The following is a 24,914-nucleotide window of genomic DNA, read 5'->3' as shown; positions in this document are numbered from 1 at the left end:
CTAAATCCCAACTAAAGGAATAACATTCTATTTCACAAATCCGAGTTAAGTCAGACAATCAAGGTAATCTGTTATTCAAAATAGCCGACAGGAAAAGCACATCAGGATTGTTGTGATCAACTGTACCTTTCCGTGTTACTAAAGACAGTTACTTAAAGCAGTCGACGGGGATAGTACATCAGGATTGCTCTGTTCAGTTGTACCATTCCCTACTGTCACTTTGCTCAAGATCATCTAACTCAACGCAGACCTGTAATTGAACTTCGGATCTTCCTGGTCTATTGGTCTTGGCTATTAGGAGAACCTGTATGTCCAATAATGAACTCCTATATTAATAGTTATGTTTTACTAGAGTTACAATACAAGCATGTGACACCTGTACATTTTAAGGGTGACTGAATCAAACATCTAAAGCTTTACTGACATTTTTCTTGCACTTCTCACTGAAATATTATTTATATTTCACTTACCAGTAAGGCGTCCCTACAAAGGAGTTAGCGGGGGATACTATCGAGGCAGATCCAAAATCAGCCAGTTTGACTTGTCCTGGCTCAGTTAGTAAAATGTTTCCTGCCTTTATATCTCTGTAAAAAAAAAACATTAAAATTGTGAAATTCCCTACATTCGTGATTATTTCAAAAGGCTTAATTTTTTTTAACTTAAGTGTCAGCTTTGACTCGAGTCAGAAAATCATGGATTCAAGTACCACTCCAGCGACTTGAGCGCGTAATGTTAGGCTAAAAATTTAGTTCAGTACTGAAGGAACTGTCTTTTGATTGAAATATTAAACAGAGGACCCCTCTGCCCTCTCAGGTGAACGTAAAAGATTCCACGGCACTACTTGAAGAAAAGCAAGGATATTCTCTCAGTTTCTTGATCAAAACCTAGTCGTCAACCAACACCACTGAATCAGATTATCTGGTCATTTATCCCATTGCTGTTTATAGGACCATGCTATCTGAAAATTGGCTGCCAAAGATGCCTACATTACAACAGTGGCTACACTAATTCCTTTAGGGAAGGAAATCTGCCATCCTTATCTGGTCTAGCCTATATGTGTGACTCCAGACACACACCAATGTGGTTGATTCTTAACTGCCCTCTGAAATGGCATAGCAAGCCACTCAGTCGTAAAAAATTGCTACGAAATACAAGAATAAAAATAAAACCGGACGGACCACCCGGCATCGACTTTGGCATCACCTACGGACAGGATGTCAAACCCAGCCCACCCTGCCAAGTCCTCCTCACCAACATCTGAATACTTGCGCTAAAATTGGGAGAGCTGTCCCACAGACCAGTCAAGTAGCAGCCTGACAATCATATTCATAGAATCATACCTTTCAACCACTGTCCCAAACTCTTTCATCACCATCCCTGGGTATGTCCTGTCCCACCGGCAACACAGACCCACCAGGGATGGCAGAATAATGGTATACAGTCGTGAGGGAATGGCCCTGGGAGTCCTCAACATTGATTCTGGACCCCATTAAGTCTCATGGCTTCAGTTCAAGCATGGGTAAGAAAACCTCCGACTGATTACCATCTATCGCCCTCCCTTAGTTGATGAATCAGTACTCCATGTTGAACACCACTTGGAAGAAGCACTGAGAGTAGCAAGGGCATAGAACATACTTTTGTGATGGGACTTCAAGTCCATCACCAAGAGTGGCTTGGTAGCATCACTACTGACCGAGCTGGTCAAATCCTGAAGTACATAGCTGCCAAACTGGGACTTCAACAGGTGGGGAGAGAACCAATACAAGGGAAAAATCTAAGTGACCTCTTCATCAATCTATCTGTTGCAGATGCATCTATCCATGACAGCATTGGTGGCAGTGACGACTGCACAGTCATTGTGGAGACAAAGTCCCGTCTTCACACGGAGAACACCCTCCATTGTGTTGTGTGGTACTACCGTTGTGCTAATTGGGATCGATTCAGAACAGATCAAGCAGCTCAAAACTGGGTATCCATGAAGAACTGTGGACCATCAGCAGCAGTAAAATTGTATTCCACCACAATCTGAAACCTCATGGCCCAGCATATCATCACTTTACCATTATCATCATGCCAGGGGACCAATCCTGGTTCAATGAGGAGTGTACAAGAGCATCTCGGGAACAGCACCAAGCATACCTATAAAATGAGGTGCCAACCTGGGGAAGCTGTAACACAGGTCTATATGTATACTCAAAAAGCAAGAGCAACATGCTATATACAGGGGTAAGCAATCCCACAATCAACCAATCAAATCAAAGCTCTGCAATCCTGCCACATCCAGTGGTAAATGCTGATGGACCAAAAACTACTAACGGAACGAGGCGGCTCCATGAATCTCCCCATCCTCAATGATGGCGGAGTCCAGCACACAAGTGCAAAAGACAAGGCTGAAGAGTTTGCAACCATCTTCAGCCACAAGTGCCGAGTGGATGATCCACATCGGCCTCCTCCTGAGGTCCCCATCACTGAAGCCAATGCGATTCACTCCACGATATCAGGAAACGGCAGAGCAGGCTGGATACAGCAAAGGCTATGGGCCCTGACAACATCCCAGCTGTTGTGCTCCAGAACTAGCCACATCTCTAGCCAAGTTGTTCCAGTACAGCTACAACACTGGCATCTATCTGACAATGTGGAAAACTGCCCAGGTATGTCCTGTCCACAAAAAGGTCAAATTCAATCCGGCCAATCTACTCTCAATCATCAGCAAAGTGATGGAAGGTGTGGTCAACAGTGCTATTAAGCACCAATTACTCACCAATAATCTGTTCACTGATGCTCAGTTTGAGTTCCACCAGGACCACTCGGCTCCAGACCTCATTACAGCCTTGGTCCAAACATGTACAAAAAGAGCTGAATTCCAGAGGTGAAATAAGAATGACTGCCCTCGACATCAAGGTAGCATTTGACCGAGAGTCTCGTCAATGAGCCCGAGTACAACTGAAGTCAATGGGAGTCAGGGGCAAAACTCTGCACTGGCTGATACCTAGCACAAAGGAAGGTGGTTGTGGTAGTTGGAGGTCAATCATCTCAGCCCCAGGGCATCATTCTAGGAGTTCCTCAGGGCAGTGTCTTAGACCCAACCATCTTCAGCTGCTTCAATGACCTTCCCTCCATCATAAGGTCAGAAGTGGGAACGTTCGCTGATGACTGCAGTGTCCAATTCCATTCATAACTCCTCAGATAATGAAGCAGTCCATGCCCGCATGCAGCAAGACCTGGACAACATTCAGGCTTGGGTCGATAAGTGACAAGTTAACATTTGCCCTACACTAGTGCTAGGCAATGACTACCGACAACAAGCGAGAGTCTAACCAACGCCCCTTGACTTTCAACGGCATAACTATCGCTGAATCCTCCACCATCAACATCCTGGGGCAGGGGGGTCACCATTGACCAGAAACTTAACTGGACCAGCCACATAAATACTGTGGCAACAAGAGCGGGTCAGAGACTGGGTATTCTGCGGCAAGAGTCTCACTTCCTTACTCCCCAAAGCCTTTCCAGCATCTACAAAGCACAAATCAGGAGTGTGATGGAATAATCTCCATTTACCTGGATGAGTGCAGCTCCAAGAACACAAGTTCGACACCATTCAGGCCAAAGCAGCCTGCGTGATTTGAACCCCATCCACCACCTCAAACATTTACTCCCTCCACCACCGGCGTACTGTGATTGGTGTACCATCTATAAGATGCACATCAGCAACTTGCCAAGTTTTCTTTGGCAGCACCTCAAAAACCTGTGACCACTACCACCGAAAAGGACAAGGCAGCAGGGCCATAGGAGCACTTGGAAGCATATTGTCGTTCCTTCATCATCGCTGGGTCAAAATCCTGGAACACCGCCCCCCCCACACAGCACTGTGGAAGTACCTTCACCACACGTACTGCAGCGGTTCAAGAAGGCGACTCACCACCTTCTTCTCAAGGGCAATTAGGGATGGACAATAAATGCTGGCTTTGCCAGCAACATCTACATCCAATGAATAAATTTTTTTTTTTAAAAACACTTCAAAAAGCATTCATTAGCTATAAAACACTTTGGGGCGTTCTGATGATGTGATAGATACTTTATTCTCCAGAAAAATCTAATGATAAGCTAAAATGACAAAAGCTTGTTGAAATCAAGAATCACAATTTATATTAACGACTTGGAAGAAGGGACTGAGTGTAACGTAGCCAAGTTTGCCGACGATACCAAGATGGGAGGAAAAGCAGTGAGGACACAAAAAATCTGCAAAAGGACATAGACAGGCTAAGTGAGTGGGCAAAAATTTGGCAGATGGGAGTATAATGTTGGAAAGTGTGAGGTCATGCACTTTGGCAGAAAAAAAAATCAAAGAGTAAGTTATTTAAATGGAGAAAGATTGCAAAGTGCTGCAGTACAGCAGGACCTGGGGGTACTTGTGCAGCAAGTGATCAGGAAGGCCAATGGTATCTTGGCCTTTATTGCAAAGGGGATGGAGCATAAAAGCGGGGAAGTCTTGCTACAGCTATATAAGGTTTGGTGAGGCCATACCTGGAATAGTGCGTGTAGTTTCGGTTTCCATATTTACGAAAGGATATACTTGCTTTGGAGGCAGTTCAGAGAAGGTTCACTAGGTTGATTCCAGGGATGAGGGGGTTGACATGAGGAAAGGTTGAGTTGGTTGGGCCTCTACTCATTGGAATTCAGATGAATGAAAAGTGATCTTATCAAAACGTATAAGATTATGAGGGGGCTTGACAAGGTAGATGCAGAGAAGATGTTTCCACTGATGGGGGTGACTAGAACTAGAGGGCATGATCTTCGAATAAGGGGCTGCCCATTTAAAACAGAGATGAGAAAAAATTTCTTCTCTCCGAGGGTTGTAAATCTGTGGAATTCGCTGCCTCAGAGAGCTGTGGAAGTTGAGACAGTGAATAAATTTAAGACAGAAATAGACAGTTTCTTAAACGATAAGGGGTTATGGGGAACGGGTGGGAAAGTGGAGTTGAGTCCATGATCAGATCAGCCATGATCTTATTGAATAGCGGAGCAGGCTCAAGGGGCCGTATGGCCTACTCCTGTTCCTATTTTTTATGTTCTTATGTAAACACAATTGGGAGGCTGGTTTTGTGCAAACCAGATTTCCTTTGCCCCTCCATTGGCGGCCGTGGCTTTAGTTGTTTATGCCCCAAGCTCTTGAATTCCCTTCCCAAATCTCTCTGCCTCGCTCTCCTCTTTTAAGACACTCCTTAAAACCTACCTCTTCCCCATCTCAATATCTGATGTGGCTTGTGTCAAATTTTGTCTCAATGTTCTTAGTAAGGCTTCCTAACCTAATGTCTGATAATGTTCCTGTCTAGCAATTTAGGATGTTTTATTATGTTAAAGGTGCTATATAAATGCAAGCTGCTGTTGTTTCCAAATTTCTTGGCCCACATAAAGGCAAAACAGTGAATAAAAAAAAATATATAAGCACAAATAGGACTAAGTTGCCTGCGTTCAGAGGGCCAAACTGTAAGATCCTAGGAATCGCATGTGGGCCCGCAGGTTGAAATTTGAACACCCCCACTTTAAGGCAATAAGTTATAATTGCTGTTAAGGAAGCACTGGTTAAGGCAAGAGTTTAGTAGTGCTGCAAGCTGTAGTTCACAACTTTGTCTTTGTCTTTTTTTTGAAAGTATGATTTGTAAAGACAATCAGGAGGTTGGATATTCTGGCTCCTATGTTAAATGAATGCTTTTGTTTCTTTTTTCTGAAGTGTGATAAAAAGTAAAATGCACACTGTTTGTGTACCTCAGTTAAATTAGTTGACATTTTTTATATGCATATGTATCGAGCAATATATTATTCTGCTGATACGGTGATCTATGCCACAAAGTCTAATTGTTAAGTAAATAGAACCCAAGATTATTCAGAGTTTAATTGTGCTTTCCCCAAGGAATTTCATAAATTGGAATGTGTTCATCAGCTTTAGGATCTAATTCAGAAGCACAGCATTTCAAGCTGGTTTTGCATCTGTAATAAAAGTGCATATGCAGATGTTCAGCATTACCTCATTGTTTCTGTACTCCATGCTCCTATTGATAAAACCTGGGAAGCTTTTCCTTCAAATAAAAGAACAGGTTTATTGACGTCCTCTCACTTCTAAAGATTTTTATCTAAACCCTCAAGTCTTGAAAAAGTTTTGCCATTTAGTAGATGTTTAGGGGGAGAAATTCAATAGCACTAACTTTTTAAATTTTGAAAATTTAGCGTCAGGCACTAAGTATTCTGAAGTTCTTCGAAATCGGACTTTAGTGCCCCAGGAAAAAAGGGGGGCGGTAAATCAAGTGCGAATGACCTCAGGGGCACGACCACCAGAGCACTACCAAAATTCAGGTGAATTGTATTCAGCAATCTGCCTTCAATCCTTCACACTGGCTTGTACCAGCTCTTAGAGGTTGTATCCATGTGCAGCTGCTCATTTTTTGTCATATGTCAATTTTTACATATCTACCCATCATATATATATATCCTCAGATACCATTGATTATACCCTCAGTCTGAAAAAAACATCTATTTATTATTAATGTTTTCTGCTCTTGGACCAACTTCTTATCCATGTCGTCACATTTCCTTCAATACAATATGCCTCAAGTTTAATCAACATGCCTCCTACGCAGCACTGCTACAAATTTGCATTTGCCGCAGATACCTTCGCTGGTTCAGTAGCATCAGTCTCTCCCGCAAATGGTCTGAACATCTTTCTTTTATGCAAGTTGACTCTCACCGCCTTATATCTACTTATGGGACAGCAGAATCCCCTTGTGACCTGAACCATATGCGACTTTTGTATCCTTTTTCTTCAATCTTTCCATCGTCAGTCTGATTTAATACTAGATGAGGTTAAGGCTGGAATCAAATCATTAAGCTTTATTCCACAGTATGGTGAATGTGCAAAGCAATAATTATCAGATTCTTTTAGTTCCTTCATCACAATTCATCTCTGTATAATGTTAATTATTGTTATTTGCTCTTAAAAACAACAATTTGTCACATCAGGAGTACACTGTTAAAAAATGTAGAAATACACTAGAATTGTAGAATCATCAAATCTTGGGGATTCAGTAGTCACCTAAGCTTCGTTACCTTTTAACAACTCAGTTAATGTCGAACATAAACTTGAAGAAAATTTTAAATCAACTGCTTACTTTTGAATAGAAACAGATTGGCTGAACCAAGCATTCATAGGTCTGCTGCCCATATCATAACTAGCACCAAGTCCCACTCATCCATCACCCCTGTGCTCGCTGACCTACATTGGCTTCTGGCCCAGCAATTACATGATTTTAAAATTCTCAGCCTTGTTTTCAAATCCCTCCATGGTCTCGTCCCTCCCAAACTCTAACCTCCTCCAGCCCAACAATCCTCAGAGATCACTACTCTCCTCCAATTTGGGCCTCTTGCGCATCCCTGATTTTAATTAATCATTCTACCAGTGGTGGCCATGCCTTCTGCTAGCTAGGCCCCAAGCTCTGGAACTCCCTCCCTAAACCTCTCCAGCTCTCTCCTCCTTGAAGAGACTCCTTAAAACTTATCTCTTTGACCAATCTTTTGGTTACCTGTCCCACTATCTCATGTGGCTCGGTGTCAAATTTTGTTTGATAACACTCCTGCAAAGCGCCTTGGGATGTTTACTACGTTAAAGACACTATATAAATGCAAGTTATTGTTACTGATCAAAATTGTCTCCATCCTTGTCCAAAGAACAAGGCTCCCTGCTCGGTTACGGTTCCACAGGCACCAACATCTGATATTTGCCTAAATAGTGATTCTTCATGTTCAAGGCTACATAGTGAGTGGTAGCAGATACTTGGTGTTGGGGAGATTGGGCCAAACCGAATCGCAAAATACCAGTATAAAGAAAGACTTGGATTTATATAGCACCTTTCACGACCATCAGATGTCTCAAAGTGCTTTACAGCCAATTTACTACTTTTGAAGTGTAGTCACTGTTGTAATGGACAGGTGTACACTTTCCAGAGTCACTGGATAGCCACAAGGAGAGGAATTTTATTTGTCCTATCCATACCCATCACTGTCCCAACAGAGATCAGTTAACTCCGCAGAGACCAGGGATAAAACTGGTCAGTAGGTCTCAGTAGCATTCGGCAATGATTCTCTTGGGGAAGTCTAGTGTTACGAAGTATCTGTGGGCACCTTTTGAGTTCTAAGTCATAGTGAGTCGTACCTCCATGTGGTCCTGCTGGGCAACATTTCAATGTTGGCTAAACGACTGGCCAAGTAACTCAAAATAGGTAGGGTAACCACAACTGCCTCAACCTCTTAAGAGTTACCGCAGAGCTTTTGAGGAGGTCTCAAACCTGTAAGTCTTCCATCTTATTGTTGGGGAGTCAAGGGGAATGATGTAGCTATGGCCATCAATTGAGTGCTAAGTCACAGTGAGTCATACCTATACATCGTCCTGCCGGCAACACATCGTTGTCATCAAATTGACTGACAATCATGCTTCCTGTAGGAGGGAATAGCAAACCCAAGAAAAATGGTCCATGTTGATATCTTTCAGGTGTTCATACTGGGATGAGGCCCAGACAAAACCCGATGTCAGACTCGCTCCTACAGGGCTGACCAAACCAGACTCTGCCAATCAAGATCGTGACCAGACAAGAGCAACAACAATTTGAATGCAACCAACTCAGAGGTTACCCTGGATAGGAAGTCACCGCCATTCCAAGGGATCAGGAGCCACGAGAAAATTCTCCAAGTTGAGGATATCAAAAAGGACACCGAGGAGAAGCACCTCAGAAATAGTCGAAGAGACTATCGAAAAACTGTCCAAAATTTCACTACCAGAGTCCCAAGATGTGGAACCAGGTGTAAATAGTTGTATATGGTTGGTATTTGTTTGTCATCATTGATGTATTGTTTGTTATAATAATGTGTGTGATAATAAAGCATTGTATACATCAATATGACGACTAAAGGGCAATTCACTTTAACCTCATGACAATGACTCAGTTTTGCCTCTACCTTGGTGGTGGCTTCCATGCTTGGAGACCTCCGTGCTGGCCATCCATATTCATGAAAATCTATCCGGTCCTCCCAAACACCCAAGTACCCGCAACCCTCCTTGGCCTGTGATGATGCGCTGGACTTTGCACTGGGACCAGCCACGTAAAGATTTGAAAAAGGCACTCATTTAATGGGACCCGTCCCACGAGTGTACCAAAATTAGGAAGCCTTACTAAGTACATGCTAGACTTAAAGTCATATCCAATTTATACAGCAAATTTGAGTGAAATCTTATTTCCATGTCGATGACCAGAGTACAGAACTGCAATAAGCCAGCCACAAAGTGGTATTTTCACTTTTTTCCTGCAATTCACTTATTTTTGGAAAATGGGGTAGATTTCTAGAATAATTAATTACACAGCAATGTCTTTACACTTTTGCTAATCAAGTCAGAATAGAGAACGCTCTCTCCAGTTTTGTCATATCACATGAACTATGTTCTTGCATTCGAAAACAGGAAGCAGCCTGATAAGTGCAATGGGATTAATCTACAGGCAAAGATTACATAAGCCTATGTGCTTTAGGTCTAAATGGCAAGAAGTTAAAAGGGACCTCATTTAAGTGTCTGTATATAAAATATGATAAATGCAGTTTATTACTTCAAAATAAGCCAAGGAAATAGGGAGAGAGCTTAAAGGGAAATTATTGAAGTAAATTTACAACAGATTTCTGAAGAAGAAAAAACCTTCACAAAAGTTTGGAACAACTTACCAACAAAGTAATAGTGCCAAAATTGTCGGGGTTATTCAAAACATAACACTCTGCCACAATAGCAAGGTTAATGTACCAGATAAAGGATACGTTTTGACAGGTTAAATAGTGTTTCCTCGTCCCTGACGGTTCTCATGTAGATTTATAAACTGAATCTTCAGGGGAAAAGTCACACTTTTTAAAGAGATACTCAAGTAAAATTACAATTTATTTTGTTATATTAACTCACCTGTGTATCAAATTATGAGAATGCAGGTAGACCAGCCCCTGCAAGGCACCATGGGTAATGGCAGCAATCTCCACTTCCTGAAGTGGTTTCTTGTGAACTATAGGAGGAAATACATTTTGGAAAATCAGAATTCTACAGACTTTCGTTGTATGCACCACACTTTCGTTGTATGCATCAAAATCCTGGAAAGAAAGCCAGGCATAAAATTCCAGCAGGAACAGAACATTAAACGAGACTTTGAAAGCTGGTATTCATTTTTCTTTAAAGCATTCAAAATATTAAAATTGAACATGAACCGGACACTAAAATATTGTAATACAATAGCAACTGAAACAGTGTTTTAAATTCCCTTCCATGCTAATTTTACTTAAAATAAAGCATTACTTTAAGTAAGAGGACTGCAAATATATGCAAGCAGGCAAAACTCAATAATTAAATTTAAATTAAATAAATCTATAATTTAAATTTGTGTTAGCTTTTTCTTCCAGTGAAGCTTTAACTGATGATTGTACTTCAGGCATTGAATGTCAGCATCAAGTACTCCCTGGTCAAGTAATGCATAGGTGGAACTGAAAATATTTTGACATGCAAGCTCAAATTTTGAACATGTATATATAAATCAATATACTGCAGCACAGTAGCAGAACACAGATTCATTGCCACAGATTCATCTTAGTCACATCAGTGGAGGCACTCGCTCATAAGGTGGCGAGAAAGAAGTTTAAAACATATACATAAAGCAGTCTATGAAAACTGATTGTTCGCTTCTTGGAAACCTGTTGCATAGTGGCACAGGCTCCGAGCAAACTTTGTCAGCCCACTTGGTTGTTGCAAAGGGGCTCTAAAAGAAGGGAAAGTTAAAGTTATAACATAGGAGGAAGAAAATTGCAAGAATTATACAGAAACAAGAGTAGGCCATTTAGCCCATCGAAACTACTTAATCAATTTGATAGCCTTGACAGCTTTTAATTCCAAGTCCCAATCTTTTCTCCATGTCCCTTTATTCTTTTACTTCCCAAGTACGCATCTCTGTCTTAAGCATCTCAACTGATCCTGCATTAATGGTCTTTGGGGCAGTGCATTCCACAGGCCCATAACTTGTGTAAAGTAGTATTTTTCCTGGATTCACGTAACTGGTTTAGTTTGAATTGTGTGACATTGTTACAACTTATCCTACAAAGGAAGAGTTGTTCCTTATCTACCTTGTCAATTCCCTTCACTCTCATTTTCAAGAAAGATAAAAGTAGGACCAAGTCTTTTATCATAGCTTAGTCTCCTCTTCCCAGGTTATCATTCTGGTGAATCAGTGCTGGACTTCAAGGCCAGTATATTCTTTCCCAAGGGAGGGCGGCCAAAAGTGAATATTACAAATAACGTTTGACTATCATTCCAGCAATGAATCTATACAACGCATTAGTCTTTTTGAATGTTTCTTGTAACCACAAGCCAGCATTTAATGGCTTATGTACCCGGTCTCTCAAATGCCTTTATTTACAAAATATTGGGCCCAATTTTGGCCATGACTTGCATCAATTTTTTTGGAGTAAGTTGTTTTTTCAGGCGCAAGTTAAAAAATGCCATTTTTTTCCCAAAAAATTTGCTCCAGAGTAAGTCAGTTAGGTACGATTTTTTTTAGTTCCGTTTTTTTTCCCCAAATGGGGGCGTTTCCAGACACTTACGCCAGCTTTGGCCACTTATGCCACGTTGGTCAGCTAAAACTTACTCCAAATCAACTTAGGTCAATGTATGTGGCCAGCTCTGAAAAACATTGTGGGCAGTTAAGAAATCGGCGCAGGTTAGTACATTTAAAGTACCAAGACTTACAAAGCACAAAAAATAATAAGCAATCAATAATAAAAAATAGAAGTCCTACTTTTATGCCAGAATCAAGTTTTTTATTAAAAAAGTCCCGCCCCGCCCCCCTCAATCAAAACACTCTTTTTCCTACCCCCCTGCCCCCCGCAAAAAAACCTCTCCTCCTCCTCCCACCCACGCCCCAATCAAAACTCTCAAGCACAATCATCAATGAATAAAAAATAAAACTGCAGTCCTACCTCGGCCCAGGAACTCAGTGGACCGGCCGGCCGGTGTGGGAGGCCACTCGGCCGGGGATAGGGTGCGGCGAGATCGGCGCGTCCGGTCGGCCGGGGACAGGGGCTGCAAGCATCGGGTCCTGCTCACAGCCCGCTGAGAGGGCAGGAGCATGCGCGCAGACTTCACTACGCATGCGCGCAGGTGCCGGCACTGTTTTCTGCGCTAGCCTGTTGCTCCGCCCCCCCCACTTCACAATGCACGCCACGCTGGGATTCCAGGGACTCGGAAGAGTGGGCAGGATGGGGCAACTTTTTTCCGGCGCCATTTCCAGCATGCAAAATCGGTGCACTTAAGGTAAGTGCGCCGAAAAAAGGGGTTGGGCAAAATTGAGCCCATTAATTCTATTATATATTCCACAAGCATATAATCAAAATGGCCCAGATTTTGCAGTAGAAATAATGGTGAAGCTAGCAACGTTCACCATGACTCAGACGTAAATCAGATAGTAACTTCTATTGTCCACACATGTGCAGTTAAACATGGAAATCAGGAAGTCCCTGTCCAATTTGTCCTGCTTCTCCACAAGCTTTGCTACACTGGTACCTCGCTGAGAGATTTAGCATTCAAACACACGAAGGGTGTGAAGTTGCAGTACTTACCCACTAGATGCCCACTAAACATGCCAGCAAAAGTTAGGACTAGTCCATTCAAGTGTAAGTGAATTTTTAATGGCATGCTAAGTCTTAATTACTACCAAACCACCCCTCTGGCACTGAACATGTATTTTACAAGTGTGGAGTCTCATTCCTTCAGATTTTAGTTATTGTTAGAGATTTTGTAAAAAATTTAAAATTAGAACTTTAAAAAAAACTTTTTCTTTGTCCCTTTTATCTCATCTTTCTTTCCCTCTTCATTTCAGTTCTGTACATGCTTTTACATTGAATTAAATATTTTAACTTCAACTTCCTGGTTTAGACTCTGCGTATCTCTAAGGTTCTTCAACTGATTGGTTGAAGAGACACGCTGTTACTTGACCTGTTCATACAGGTCGCAGATTCTCTGTAGAGGACGCCATGCTGTTTCAGACTCCCAATGAGCGTAGGTTGCCACATAAAAGCCCATGAAAAGTCTGTAGGCAGCTGCAAGTGTCATGAACGGTGAGTGCTGTTGTTAGCCACTAACTGCAAAATCCAGGCAAGTAAAATTTTTCACAGAAGTGTGAAAAATGAAAAAGCAGTTCACATGTAAAATAAATATAGGGGCACTTACATTTTCACTTTCTCTCCCAGAGTGGGGAGAAACATGACTGTAATGTAATGTGAGCACGTTTGGGTAAATATTTTAAACTTAGATGGCTCTCCTTTTTGTAATGCACATGTACCTTCTGTTCACAGAGCAGCTACAGTAGTGGTCTTGGTGAGACTCCCAAATCAGACGACCTAAACTTCCTACACGAGGAATTTACGTGGAAAAAACGCCTTTCACGAACTGAGGATGTCCCAAAGCACTTTACAGCCAATTAAGTACTTTTGAAGTGTAGTCACTATTGTAATGTAGGAAACACAGCAACCAATTTGCGCACAGCAAGCTCTTGTATGCTACAACGATCAGATAATCTGTATTTAGGTGCTGGCCAAGGGATAACCTTAATGCTCTTCTCAAATAGTGCCAAGGGATCTTTTACATTCACCGGAGGGGGGAGGACGGGGCCTCGCTCTGACGTCTCAACTGAATGATGGCACCTTCACAAGACAGTGCAGCACTCCCTCAGTATTGCACTAGTGTCAGCCTAGATTTTGTGCTCAAGACCCTGGAGTTGAACCCACAATCTTCTAATTCAGAAGTGAGAGTGCTATGCTGAGCTGCAGCTGACACTTTAAGCAAGAGGATTTTTCAAAAGGAATTAGAGGAAGATGTGTAACAAACATGTGTGGTTTATTTCCTCCAATTTTGTTCCCTCCTGACAGCATCACTTCTTTATTAGAGCATGGTCACCTTCAGCCTCTTCATTCAAAAAGCCATTGCTTATACATGAGTTTGCAGAACAGCATTGACAATGCTATCAGATTGTTGAGGACATCAGAACCAGGCCTATTCTTGTCCCCACCCAGGTCTACATCCATCCACTTGCAGTAGGGATTGCTGTACATCACAATCAAAAGCAGAAGGCAGACTGATGTTCCTTTCTTAATCTAAGGTCACTGTGCCCAGATGTAACCCTTCCCCACATTTTCAAAAATTACACCAGCTGACCCACCAGATTGTAAACTGAATATTGGATATTTCTGATTTGTGTGGCTCATGGGAGGATTGTCTCAGATGTAAACAAGACAGCCCATATATGTACTTAAAAAAAATGTCCTGCTTTACATCCTGATTACTTTTGTAAGCAAAACTATTGGGTCCCGTGAAAAATGGACATATTTTACACAAAAGTAGAAATATAACAATGTTTAACAGTTGTGATGCACTGTATTTGAATAACTGATTTTGTACTTTAGACCCAAGTTTTCAATGCTTATATGATAGCTGATGAAATATTCAGTTTAATTTCATGAGAGAAACTCACCTTCTAGTAAATCAGAAGTTGATCCTAGGCAGTATTCCATAACCATCTGAAATTACACCACATACTTCATTATTAAGGCAGAAACAAGATCATTTAAAAAGGAATTGGATAAATATTTTAAAAAGGAAAAATGCAAGAGTTGCATCTAGTGTACAGCAAAGAAACAGGCTATTTGTCCCAACAACCCATGCCGGTGTTTATGCTCCATATGAGCCTCCTCCCATCCTACTTCGTCTCAGCATATCCTTCCATTCCTTTCTCCCTCATGTGCTTATCTAGCTTCCCCTTAAATACATCTATGCTGTTTGCCTCAACTACTCTTTGTGGTTGCTCATTCCACATTCTAGCCACCTTTGAGCAAAGATGTTTCTCCTGAATTTCCTATTGGATGTGTTAGAAACTACCTTATATTTATGACCACTAGTTTTGGACTCCACAAAAGTGGAAACATTTTCTCTTCATCTACCCCATCAAATCCTTTCATTATCTTAAAGACCTTATCAGGTCACCCCTCAGTCTTCTCTTTTCTCGAGAAAAGAGCCCCAGCCTGTTCAGCTTTTCGTGATAAGTATATCCTCTCAATTATCTCATCTTTGTTTCTGCATCTTCTCCAATGCATATATATCCTTTTTATAATACATGCACAGTACTCCAAGTGTTGTCTAACCAAGGTTCAATACAAGTTTAACATAACTTCTCTGCTTTGCAATTCTATCCCTCGAGAAATGAACCCCAGTGCTCTGTTGCTTTTTTTATTATTATTAAATGGTCTTATTAGCCTGCATCACTATTTTTAGTGATTTGTGTATCTGGATGTAGGAAAAGGGCAGGTAAATAATATGAGAGTACATGGTTCCAGTTGAAGACTTAGTTGAAGCCCAATGGCCTTCGTCAATGCTATGAATTCATAAGCAGACTTTTGATCTCACTTCAAAAGCACAACCACATCAAAGTGGCAAATATGTCTATTACTGAAACATGAAGCATCCCCAACATAGTCTTTACAGCACAAGACATTGGAGCCACATTCTATAAATCTCCAACAATCAAATACATTTTAACTTCTGACTAAAATTATTTTCAAACGGATTTCAGAATGCAGCAAATAATTTCTTTGAATTTTCATAAAAGTCAGACTGTGCAATTTTGTTTGTGTGACAGGGACCTTTAATATTTTAAATTATAGGACAAAGAATATTTTCAAATTAGCCCAACTTTTCTTCAGAATCAAGACCATTAAGAAAAAATAAATAAACGAGGATGTATGTACTTAAAAGGTCGTCAGTGCTCAAAGTAGAAAAGGCAAAGTCACCCGGTCCAGATGGGAGGCATTCTAGGGTATTGAGGGACGCAAGGATAAAAATTGCAGAGGTTCTGGCTACAATCTTCCAATCCTCTTTGGATATGGGTGTAGTGCCAGATGACTGAGGATTGCAAATGTGACACCCGTTTAAAAAAAGGGGAGATACACACAAGTCCGGCAACTATAGGCCAGTCAGCTGAAGGTTAGTGGTGGGGAAACGTTTAGACATTAATTCGGGACAAACTTTTCCAAATTGCAATTATTATAAGCTAACAAATGAAAATCAGCAAGGATTTGTTCAAGACAGATCATGTTCGACTAACTTGATTTGAGTTCTTTGATGAAGTAATGGAGGTGGTTGTGCGATTGATGCGTATATGGACTTTCAAAAAGCATTTAACAAAGTATCACAAGAGAGACGTTATTAAAATTAAAGCCCAGGAGATTAAAGCGACAGTGGCAGCATAGATAAAAATTGGCTAAGGGACAGAAAGCAGAGAGTAGTGGTGAATGGTTGTTTTTCAGACTGGAAAGAAGTATACAGTGATGTTCTCCAGGGGGGGTGGTAGTAGAACCATTGCTTTTTTTGATATACATTAATAACCTGGATTTTGGAGGGCATAATTTCAATGTTTTCAGATGATACGAATCACAGAAATGTAGTAAACAATGAGGAAGATCATAAAAGACTTCAGGAGGACATACACATGGTAGATGAAATTGAATGCAGAGAAGTGTGAAGAATGAGGAGAGGCTATATGAACTAAATGGTACAATTTTAAAGGGAGGTTAGGAACAGAGCGGCCTGGGGGTGTATGTACACAAATCTTTGATGGTGGCAGGAAAAGTTGAGAAGGCTGTTTTAAAAGTTGGGATCCTTTGATTTATTAATAGAGGAACAGAGTACAAAAGCAAGGGGATAATACTAAACTTTTATAAAACACTGGTTAAGTCCTCAGCTGGAGCAGTGTTCAATTCTGGGTACCATATTTTCGGGAGGATCTCAAGATCTTGGAGAGGGTGCAGAAGAGATTAACTAGAATGGCACCAGGGATGAGGGACTTCAGTTATGCAGAAACTTGAGAAGCTGGGGTTGTTCTCTTTAGAGCAGAGAAGGGCAAGAGGAGATTGGATTGGAGGTGTTCCAAATCATGAATGGTTTTGATGGATTAAAGGAGAAACTGTTTCCAGTGGCAGAAGGGTCAGTAACCAGAGGACATAGATTTAAGATGATTCGCAAAAGAACCAAAGACGACACGAGGAAACTTTTTTTGTTAAAAACACAGCAAGTTGTCATGATCTGAAATGCACTGCCTGAAAGGGTGGTGGAAGCAGATTCAATAGTAGCATTCAAAAGAGAATTGAATAAATACTTGAAGGGAAAAGATTTACAGAAAATGATTCACCCCACCAACGAACATCAAACTACTGTTTTCCAACAGTCAGTGCCCTCATCTCCTCTGGAGAACAATTTTCCTCCCCAACTCCCCCAACGACTTCCAACTTCATAGTTCCCCCAAACCTGCACAGCCCACTTCTACCTCCTTCCCAAGATCCACAAACAGGATTGCCTTGGTAGATCCATTGTTTCAGCCCATTCTTGCCCCACTGAAGTTATTTTTTCCTATCTCAACTATTTTTTCTCTCCTTGTCTAGTCTCTTCCGATGCCCTCCACCACTTCAACAGTTTCCTGGCTCTAACCACCTCCTTTTCACCACGAACATCCAGTCTCTCTCCACCTCCAATCGCCACCAGAACAGCCTACAGACACTCCACTTCTTCCTTCAACGGCAGCCCAACCAGTCCCCATGCACCACCACCACCCTCCTTTGCCTGGCTCAACATTTTCTTATATTAAACAACTTCTCCTGTGACTCAATTTACTTCCTCCAAGTAAAAGGTGTTGCTATGGGAACCTTTATGGATCCTAGCTATGCCTGCCTTTTTGTGGAATACACAGAACATTCTTTGTTCCAGTCCTACTCAGGTCACCTACCTCACCTCTTTTTCCGGTACATTGATGACTGTATTGGTGCGCTTCCTACTCTCGCCCCAAACAGGGAAATTTCAACAACTTTGCTTCCAAATTCCACCCCTCCCTCACCTTAACATGGTCCATCTCCAACCTTTCCTTTCCTCGACTTCGCGGTCTCCATTTCTGGGTCTAGGCTATCGATCAATATCTACTAAAAACCCACTAACTCCCAGAGCTACCTTGATTATACTTTTACCCACCTCACTTCCTGTATTCTCCATTCTCCCAATTTCTCCGCCGCATCATTTCAGATGATGACACCTTCCACACCAGTGCTTCCGATATGACTTCCTTTTTCCTCAACCGAGGATTCCTCTGCACTGTGGATGACAGGATCCTCGACAGTGTCCGTTCCATTTCCCACACTTCTGCTCTCACACCTTGCCCTCTCTCCCAGAGCCATCATAAGGTCCCCCTTGCCCTCATCTACCACCCAATCAGCCTCTACCTTCAGTGCGATGCCACCACCAAACATATCTTCCTCTCCCCTTTCAGCATTCCGAAAGGACCGTTCCATCCACGGTATCCTGCTCTGCCAGCACCCACTTCCCTTTCCATGACACCGTCCCATGCAAGTGCAGGAAACAACATCTGCCCTTTCACCTCTTCCCTTCACATTGTCCAAGGCACCAAACACTCCTTCCAGGTGAAATAGTGATTTACTTGTACTTCTTTCAATTTACTATACTGTATTTGCTGCTCACGATGCAGTCTCCTCTACATTGTGGAGACTATACTCATATTGAGTGATCACTTGGCTGAACACCTCCGTTCAGTCTGCAATTATAACCCCGAGCTTTCAGTTGCTTGCCATTTTAATGCTCCGTACCATTCCCACTCTGACATCGGCCGCTTACACTGTTCCAATGAAACTCAATGGAAGATCAAGGAACAGCACCACATCTTTCATTAGGCACTTTACAACCTCCTGAACACAACATTGGTTTCAATAACTCTGTTATTTTTTCTACACAGCAGGTGTCGGTAATGGTTCTGCTGTTGCAATTTACAGTTCCTTTAGACCAATTGTTTGTTTCTTTACTTGTCCCATTACCACTCCTTTTTGCCTTGCACCATCATCCCTTTAGTCATTTAATCACTCCTGTCCTCCACCTTTGTTCTTTCTTCCTCCTCTGCCCCCTTTCCATGCCTCTGTACTTGCTTTTAAACTTTTATATCTCCAACTTCTTCCAGTTTTGATGAAAGGTCATTGACATGAAACGTTAATTCTGTTTCGCTCTTCACAGATGCTGCCTGACAGAGTATTTCCAGCATTTTATTTTTTTTTCAGATTTCCAGCATCTGCAGTATTTTGTTTTTATTGAAGTGGTGAAAGCTGAAAGAAATGTGATCAAGCTTTAAGATTTAGCCCCAAAAATGCTGCTCCAATGAAATGTGGTGCTCACCCTGCATTCAAGATGATTTACATAGTACCTCTGAATGGCTACTGATCTACATGTAGACTTTAGTGTTCACCTGGTTTCAATAAAGCACTTCTGACTATTAATTTTCACCAACTGATACAATAGGATTCTACAGCATCAGTTTCCAATTCTAAAATTTCTTCTGTATTTAATGTGTCTACTTTACCCTTTTAAGATACTAATTGTACAGTATGATTATAAAAAATCTGGAAACACTGCAACTTACCCAGGCAGTGTTCTCCTTTAAGTAACAACCTTTGTATTCTATAGTATTTGGATGTTTGAGGTGTCGCAGAAATTTTACTTCTTTGATAATGTCCTGCCATTTCTGTAAATCATAATTAATGATTAGATAAATGATGTGCATAATAGATTCACTGCACATTTTAAAAGACCCAACCACAAAATATTAAATATAATTGTCACTGGTACCTGCAAAGTATCTCCTTCAAAAAAAAAAATAGCCTCGACTCCTATAAGAACGTTCCATTTAAAAAATTGCTGAATTGAAATATTTAAGATAATGGAACAATCTTAAATGTCATTACCTCTGTTATTTGTTTACCACTATAGGACATTTTCTTGACTGCCACCACCTCAGATGTGCGAGCATTTCTGGCCTGAAGATTAAATAGACAAAAATACTTCCGATGAATCATCTGTATTTTTTTAAGCCACACACACACAAAGATTATTTTACTCCATCTAAAGTGTGAGAGACAGTGAAGCAATTACCATTCCTATTCAAGTAATTATACAAGGCGAGGGTTAGATCATTTCCATTAGGTCGGTCACCTAGGAACCACTAATAGGAATTATAAAATAGGAACCACTAATCCCACCTATGGTGATATACTTAATTGCATGGCTACTTGTCAGGCATGCCAGAATTTAAATTTCACTTTGCTTATTGCTCCAGTTGCAATTGTAATCTTTGATCTTGTCGTTCTGCTACTTCAACAATTGGCATTCCAACAACCAACCAACTGGATCAAGAGTGAACCAAAAGAAATAAATGTCTATTTTACCACATGCACGCCCATATAAATGGACTCAATCGCTTGCAACTGGGCCTGACTTGTGTAAAATGTAAATCTACCCTGTTGTATTGGCAGCATAAAGTGCCAACTTCTAGGAAATCATAAACTAAAATTGACAGCAGGCATTTCAGTTTCAGAAGACACAGGCGAAGATGCATTATTTCACCAAAGTGAACAAAATTAAATTTTAGTTTTGCTTGCTCTACACTAGAATATGACGTTTCTTTTTATTCATTCGCAGTACGTGGACGTCGCCAGCAAGGTCAGCATTTATTGCCCTTCCCTAATTACCCGCAGGAAGTTGGTGGTGAGCCGCCTTCTTGAAAAGAACCGAGTGGCTTCCTAGGCCGTTTCAGGGGCAGTTACGAGTCAACCACATCTCTGTGCATCTGGAGTCACATAAGCCAGACCAGGTAAGGATTTTCTTCCCTAAAGGACATTAGTGAACCAGACAAGTTTTTATGATAATCTGGTAGTTTCATGGTCACCATTACTGATACTAGCTTTCAAAAAAAATTTTTTTTTTTTTTTTTTTTAATTCCCCTGCTGCCGTGGTGGGATTTGAACTCTCTGGATCATTAGTTCAGTCCAGTGACATAACTCGTATACTACCGGAACTTGTGGTATCGCAATATATTATAAAATGGTGATTCAACCCAACCAGTCAGAGAGAGAGAACGCGAGTGAGAGATTGAGATATTGAACACCTCTCAAATCTCCCCTTAATCTGAACAATTCCAACTTCTCTAGTCTCTCTAGATAACTGAAGTCCCTCACCCCTGGTATCATTCTGGTAAATCTCGTCTGCACCCTCCCCAAGGCCTATATTGCTCATATATCCTCTTATTTGCAAGATGTCTAACTCCTATTTTGTTCCAGAAAATCTTTGACTTTTTTTTTCTCTGCGTATAGTCCTTTTTGCTGCTTGTTCTTTCCAACAAGATTTTTTTCCCAAAAGCACTTCTCTGTTCTGCTTCAGGAATCTCTCTCAATATTACTGCACCCTCCAATGCACCAGCCTTTTTTAAAAAAAAGCACATCAGGTAATTTCTATACTGCCAGGTAATCTAAATGCCGCGAGTTTTTAAAAAAATTATTAGTACTCAACGTCACAAAAGTTACTGATTAATATGGGGGGGCATTATAATAATGTATTTTCAGGTATTTACAGGATTAACCAGATTTAAACAGAACAGTATATTTTACTATCACTAGTGTTAACTGACATCAGTTGTAAAATTCAATGTTTAATTTGGCATTTCAAAAACATACCAGTTCAGAAATGGTTTTAAACAAGTTCTCACTTACAAAATAAACAGCCCCAAAGCTTCCATGGCCAATTTCATGCAGGTCAACGAACAGTTCCTCTGGATCTTCTTTAAAGAACAGTTCAGAAACCTCTGGATCTCTCACTGCCCCTTTCTGTGTTGAAGACGGCATTCTTGCCCATCAAAGACGGAGTGATTGGTGTTGGGTTCACAAATTTCTCCCTTCATCGACAAATGCTCCTTTAAAAACAGCAGCAGTTGTAAAAGGTGACCTGAGGGGGTAAAAGAAAACATAAACGCTACAACATTTCAGTACACTTCATTTGCTTTCTGCAGTGTAGTTAATTATGCATTTTATTTTTGATTAATGACAAATATTCCAGGAGTCAACATTACATTTAAATGGGAGAAAATTATTGCACAGAACACATTTCAAAAATATATCCATTAAAAACATTATTCTTTGGGGAAAAATAAGGTAGCATCTATGTTATCTTGTCTTGTGCTCTAAATGTTTATCTGCTGCTAGTCATCCGTCAGCAGCTGTGATTTCAGGCCCCAGCCTTAATTTTCCTAACTTTCCCTCAAGCACTCCACTACTGACCCAGGGAGGCGACTCCAAATGGTACAACTCCATTCTTACCCTAGAGTTCCTATACAAGGGTAATTCTTAGCAAATGGTTCAAGATCACTTCAAGTAGGTAGTCTCAGATCACTTAGGCATCATACCGTAGGCAGAAAAACTCCCATCAGTTTCTAAATGTTGTTTCAAAAATGTAAAGTAGTTCAGTAGAATGCCTTTGCATTTCTAGTATCAATAAATAAATCAAGAGAACAACTAGTCCACAGAGCTCTGAGCTAACTCACCGTGCAGGGTAATACCAGGCAACTAGCAATCTGCTCTTCATGATCAACATTTTCACCAGCATTGTAATGTTGTTGAGCAAAGCTCTGAGTTTGCATAGAGCTATGGCTTTCCTCCAATGCAAAGTGAGGTGGAGCCACCAGTAGAACACCATGCTATGCTGTCAACACATAGCACTCTAAAGTAAATGCTGCTGTCAAAAATATGAAGGCACCCGGGCTCATTTTGGTTATGCTAAACCTCAAACATATGAATTGCACCAATAGGAATACATATTACAAAATTGACTCACGTAACCCTAGACTCTTGCACAATTTTGAACAGTGTAGATGAGCAGAGAGATCTTGGTGTCCATATACACAAATCATTAAAAGGTGGCAGGGCAAGATCATAAGGTGGTTAAAAAAGCATATGGGTTACCTCGGTTTATAAATACAGGAATAGAATATAAAAGCAAGAGAATATGATAGAACTTAAGAAATCACTAGTTAAGCCTCAGCTGGAGTATTGTGGACAATTCCAGGCACCACACTTCAGGAAAGATTTAATGACCTTAGAAAGAGTAGAGAGGAGGTTTACCAGGATGCTACCTGGGATGAGGGACTTCAGTTATGAGGAGAGACTGGAAAAGTTAGGACTGCTCTTGAAACAGAGAAGGTTAAAAGGTGAACTAATAAGAGGGTTTCCAAGATGATGAGACGTTTTGATAAGAGTAGCTAGAGAGAAACTATTTCCTCTAGCGAGTAGGTCAATAACCAGAGATCAAAGATTTAAAATCATTGGCAAAAGATCTGGAGGGGAGGAGGAGAAGAAATGTTTTCACTCAAAGTTGTCGGGATCTGGAACACTCCACCTGAAAAGGTAGTGGAAGCTGATTCCATGAATAATTTTTAAAAAGAGAGTGTGGGACAGGTACTGGAAGATGTGGAACTAACAGGGTTATGGCCAAAAAGAGGGATGTGGTACAATGTTCCCTCAAATTTATTCTGTGCACGGTCTCTTTAAATTTGCTGCGCGTCCACACATGCACAGCATCTCTTCCAGCTTGTAAGCAACCTGCGTGAGACCTTCCAATTCACCTTAGGGGGAACGTTGGTGTGGTATTAAGCATGACTGCTCTTTCAAAGAGCCAGCATGGGCACTCCTGTGCTGTAAGATTCTATGATTCTATACCCTCCATAACATAATTGCTATTTACCAAATTACAATAAGGAGGATTGTAATTTTTTTTTCAGTACAAAGCTCATCAAACTATTAGTTCTGATATGATAGAACTTAGAAACGAGCATTTAAATGTAGTCAAAATGGAAGGAGTAGACCTATCCAGGATGACGTCAATTAATTGTATATCAAATTTACATTTATCTCCTATTTTATTTAAATCTGTGCTAAGTGTTAAATGAAAGCTCACTGGTGCATACAAGTATCAACATGCTTATCAGTGCATGACCATTTACTAAAATAAACAGGCATCCCTATTAAACAGTATTTTTGCTGGTAATGCATGCTCAGGCAACACAAACAATGTCAACGATTTCAACATTCGTTATTGATTTTGCTTTTAAAAAACTTCCCATTACATTTGTTTTTTGTTGGAGTAGATAGATTATATCCTTTATTCATAAAAGCAAAATATTATAAAGTTCTGAAGTAGAATAAAACGAACAGAATTTCTATGTTCACATTTTTAGGCAGAATAATAAAAAGTTTAGTTCAAGTTGATTAATATTTTTCTTCCAGCAACCTAATGGGCAAAAATAATATTGGGCCGGATTTAAGAGGTTTGCAACCGGGTTTTGGCTGCAACTTGACGCTCCATGGCGAAAACCCGGTTGCAAAGTCCGGGCGGGACCCTCGGGTACCTGTTTGTGGCGGCGCTTCCAAGTGCCTCCAGGGAGAGGTGCGCCGACATGCAACAACTCAGATTGAGTTTGCGTCCGAGTTTTGGCACACTCCCGACCCAGACGCCACGCCCAAAATAGCGACAGGACAAACCTGTCGGTGCAGACCTGCCAGCAGCGATAAATATGAAAACCTGCAAAAAAGGTAAGTTAATGTTTTTATTTTTACATTTTTTTGCAGCGATTAGACAGCCAACAGTCTTGTGAATGTTTTTGGAATTTTTTTTCCCCCTCCCAGGGCCTTTCTCGCAACGCTCCTGGCCCCAAACTAAAGTTGCTCAAAATCATGTTTTGCACCTTGAATGCTTGTGGAACATCCCCCTTCCTGGCGCAGATATAAAGGCCAAAAGTTCGGCCTAAAAACGGTAGTGCAGCGCTAACAATAAGTTTCCCGTATTGCTACCGTTAACACCGAAAGCCGAAAATCCGGCCTACAGAGTGTAGTGTTCAGCCACAAAAACAAGGTGGTCCCAAGTCCAATTTCTGGAT

The 24,914-nt window shown here is 41.0% G+C and overlaps 1 protein-coding gene across 8 annotated transcripts in view; it reads right to left on the bottom strand.

Moving 5' to 3' along the window:
- taok3a (TAO kinase 3a) overlaps positions 1-24,914 on the bottom strand; it is a 207,590-nt gene that overhangs the window by 89,211 nt on the left and 93,465 nt on the right. For 5 of the 8 annotated variants that reach the window (XM_070887693.1, XM_070887689.1, XM_070887697.1 and 2 more), the window contains 6 exons: positions 21,700-21,931; positions 19,900-19,971; positions 19,578-19,679; positions 14,589-14,634; positions 9,986-10,082; positions 471-584 (listed from right to left, as the gene is read on the bottom strand). In XM_070887693.1, coding sequence (XP_070743794.1) covers positions 471-584; positions 9,986-10,082; positions 14,589-14,634; positions 19,578-19,679; positions 19,900-19,971; positions 21,700-21,831 — 563 coding nt within the window. In that variant the 5' untranslated portion in view covers positions 21,832-21,931. The other 3 variants (XM_070887690.1, XM_070887694.1, XM_070887696.1) reach the window with 3 other exon arrangements.

The sequence above is a fragment of the Pristiophorus japonicus genome, chromosome 8, assembly GCF_044704955.1.
Source record: "Pristiophorus japonicus isolate sPriJap1 chromosome 8, sPriJap1.hap1, whole genome shotgun sequence".
Classification (NCBI taxonomy): Eukaryota; Metazoa; Chordata; class Chondrichthyes; family Pristiophoridae; genus Pristiophorus; species Pristiophorus japonicus.
This window is presented reverse-complemented; position numbering and strand designations above follow the sequence as displayed.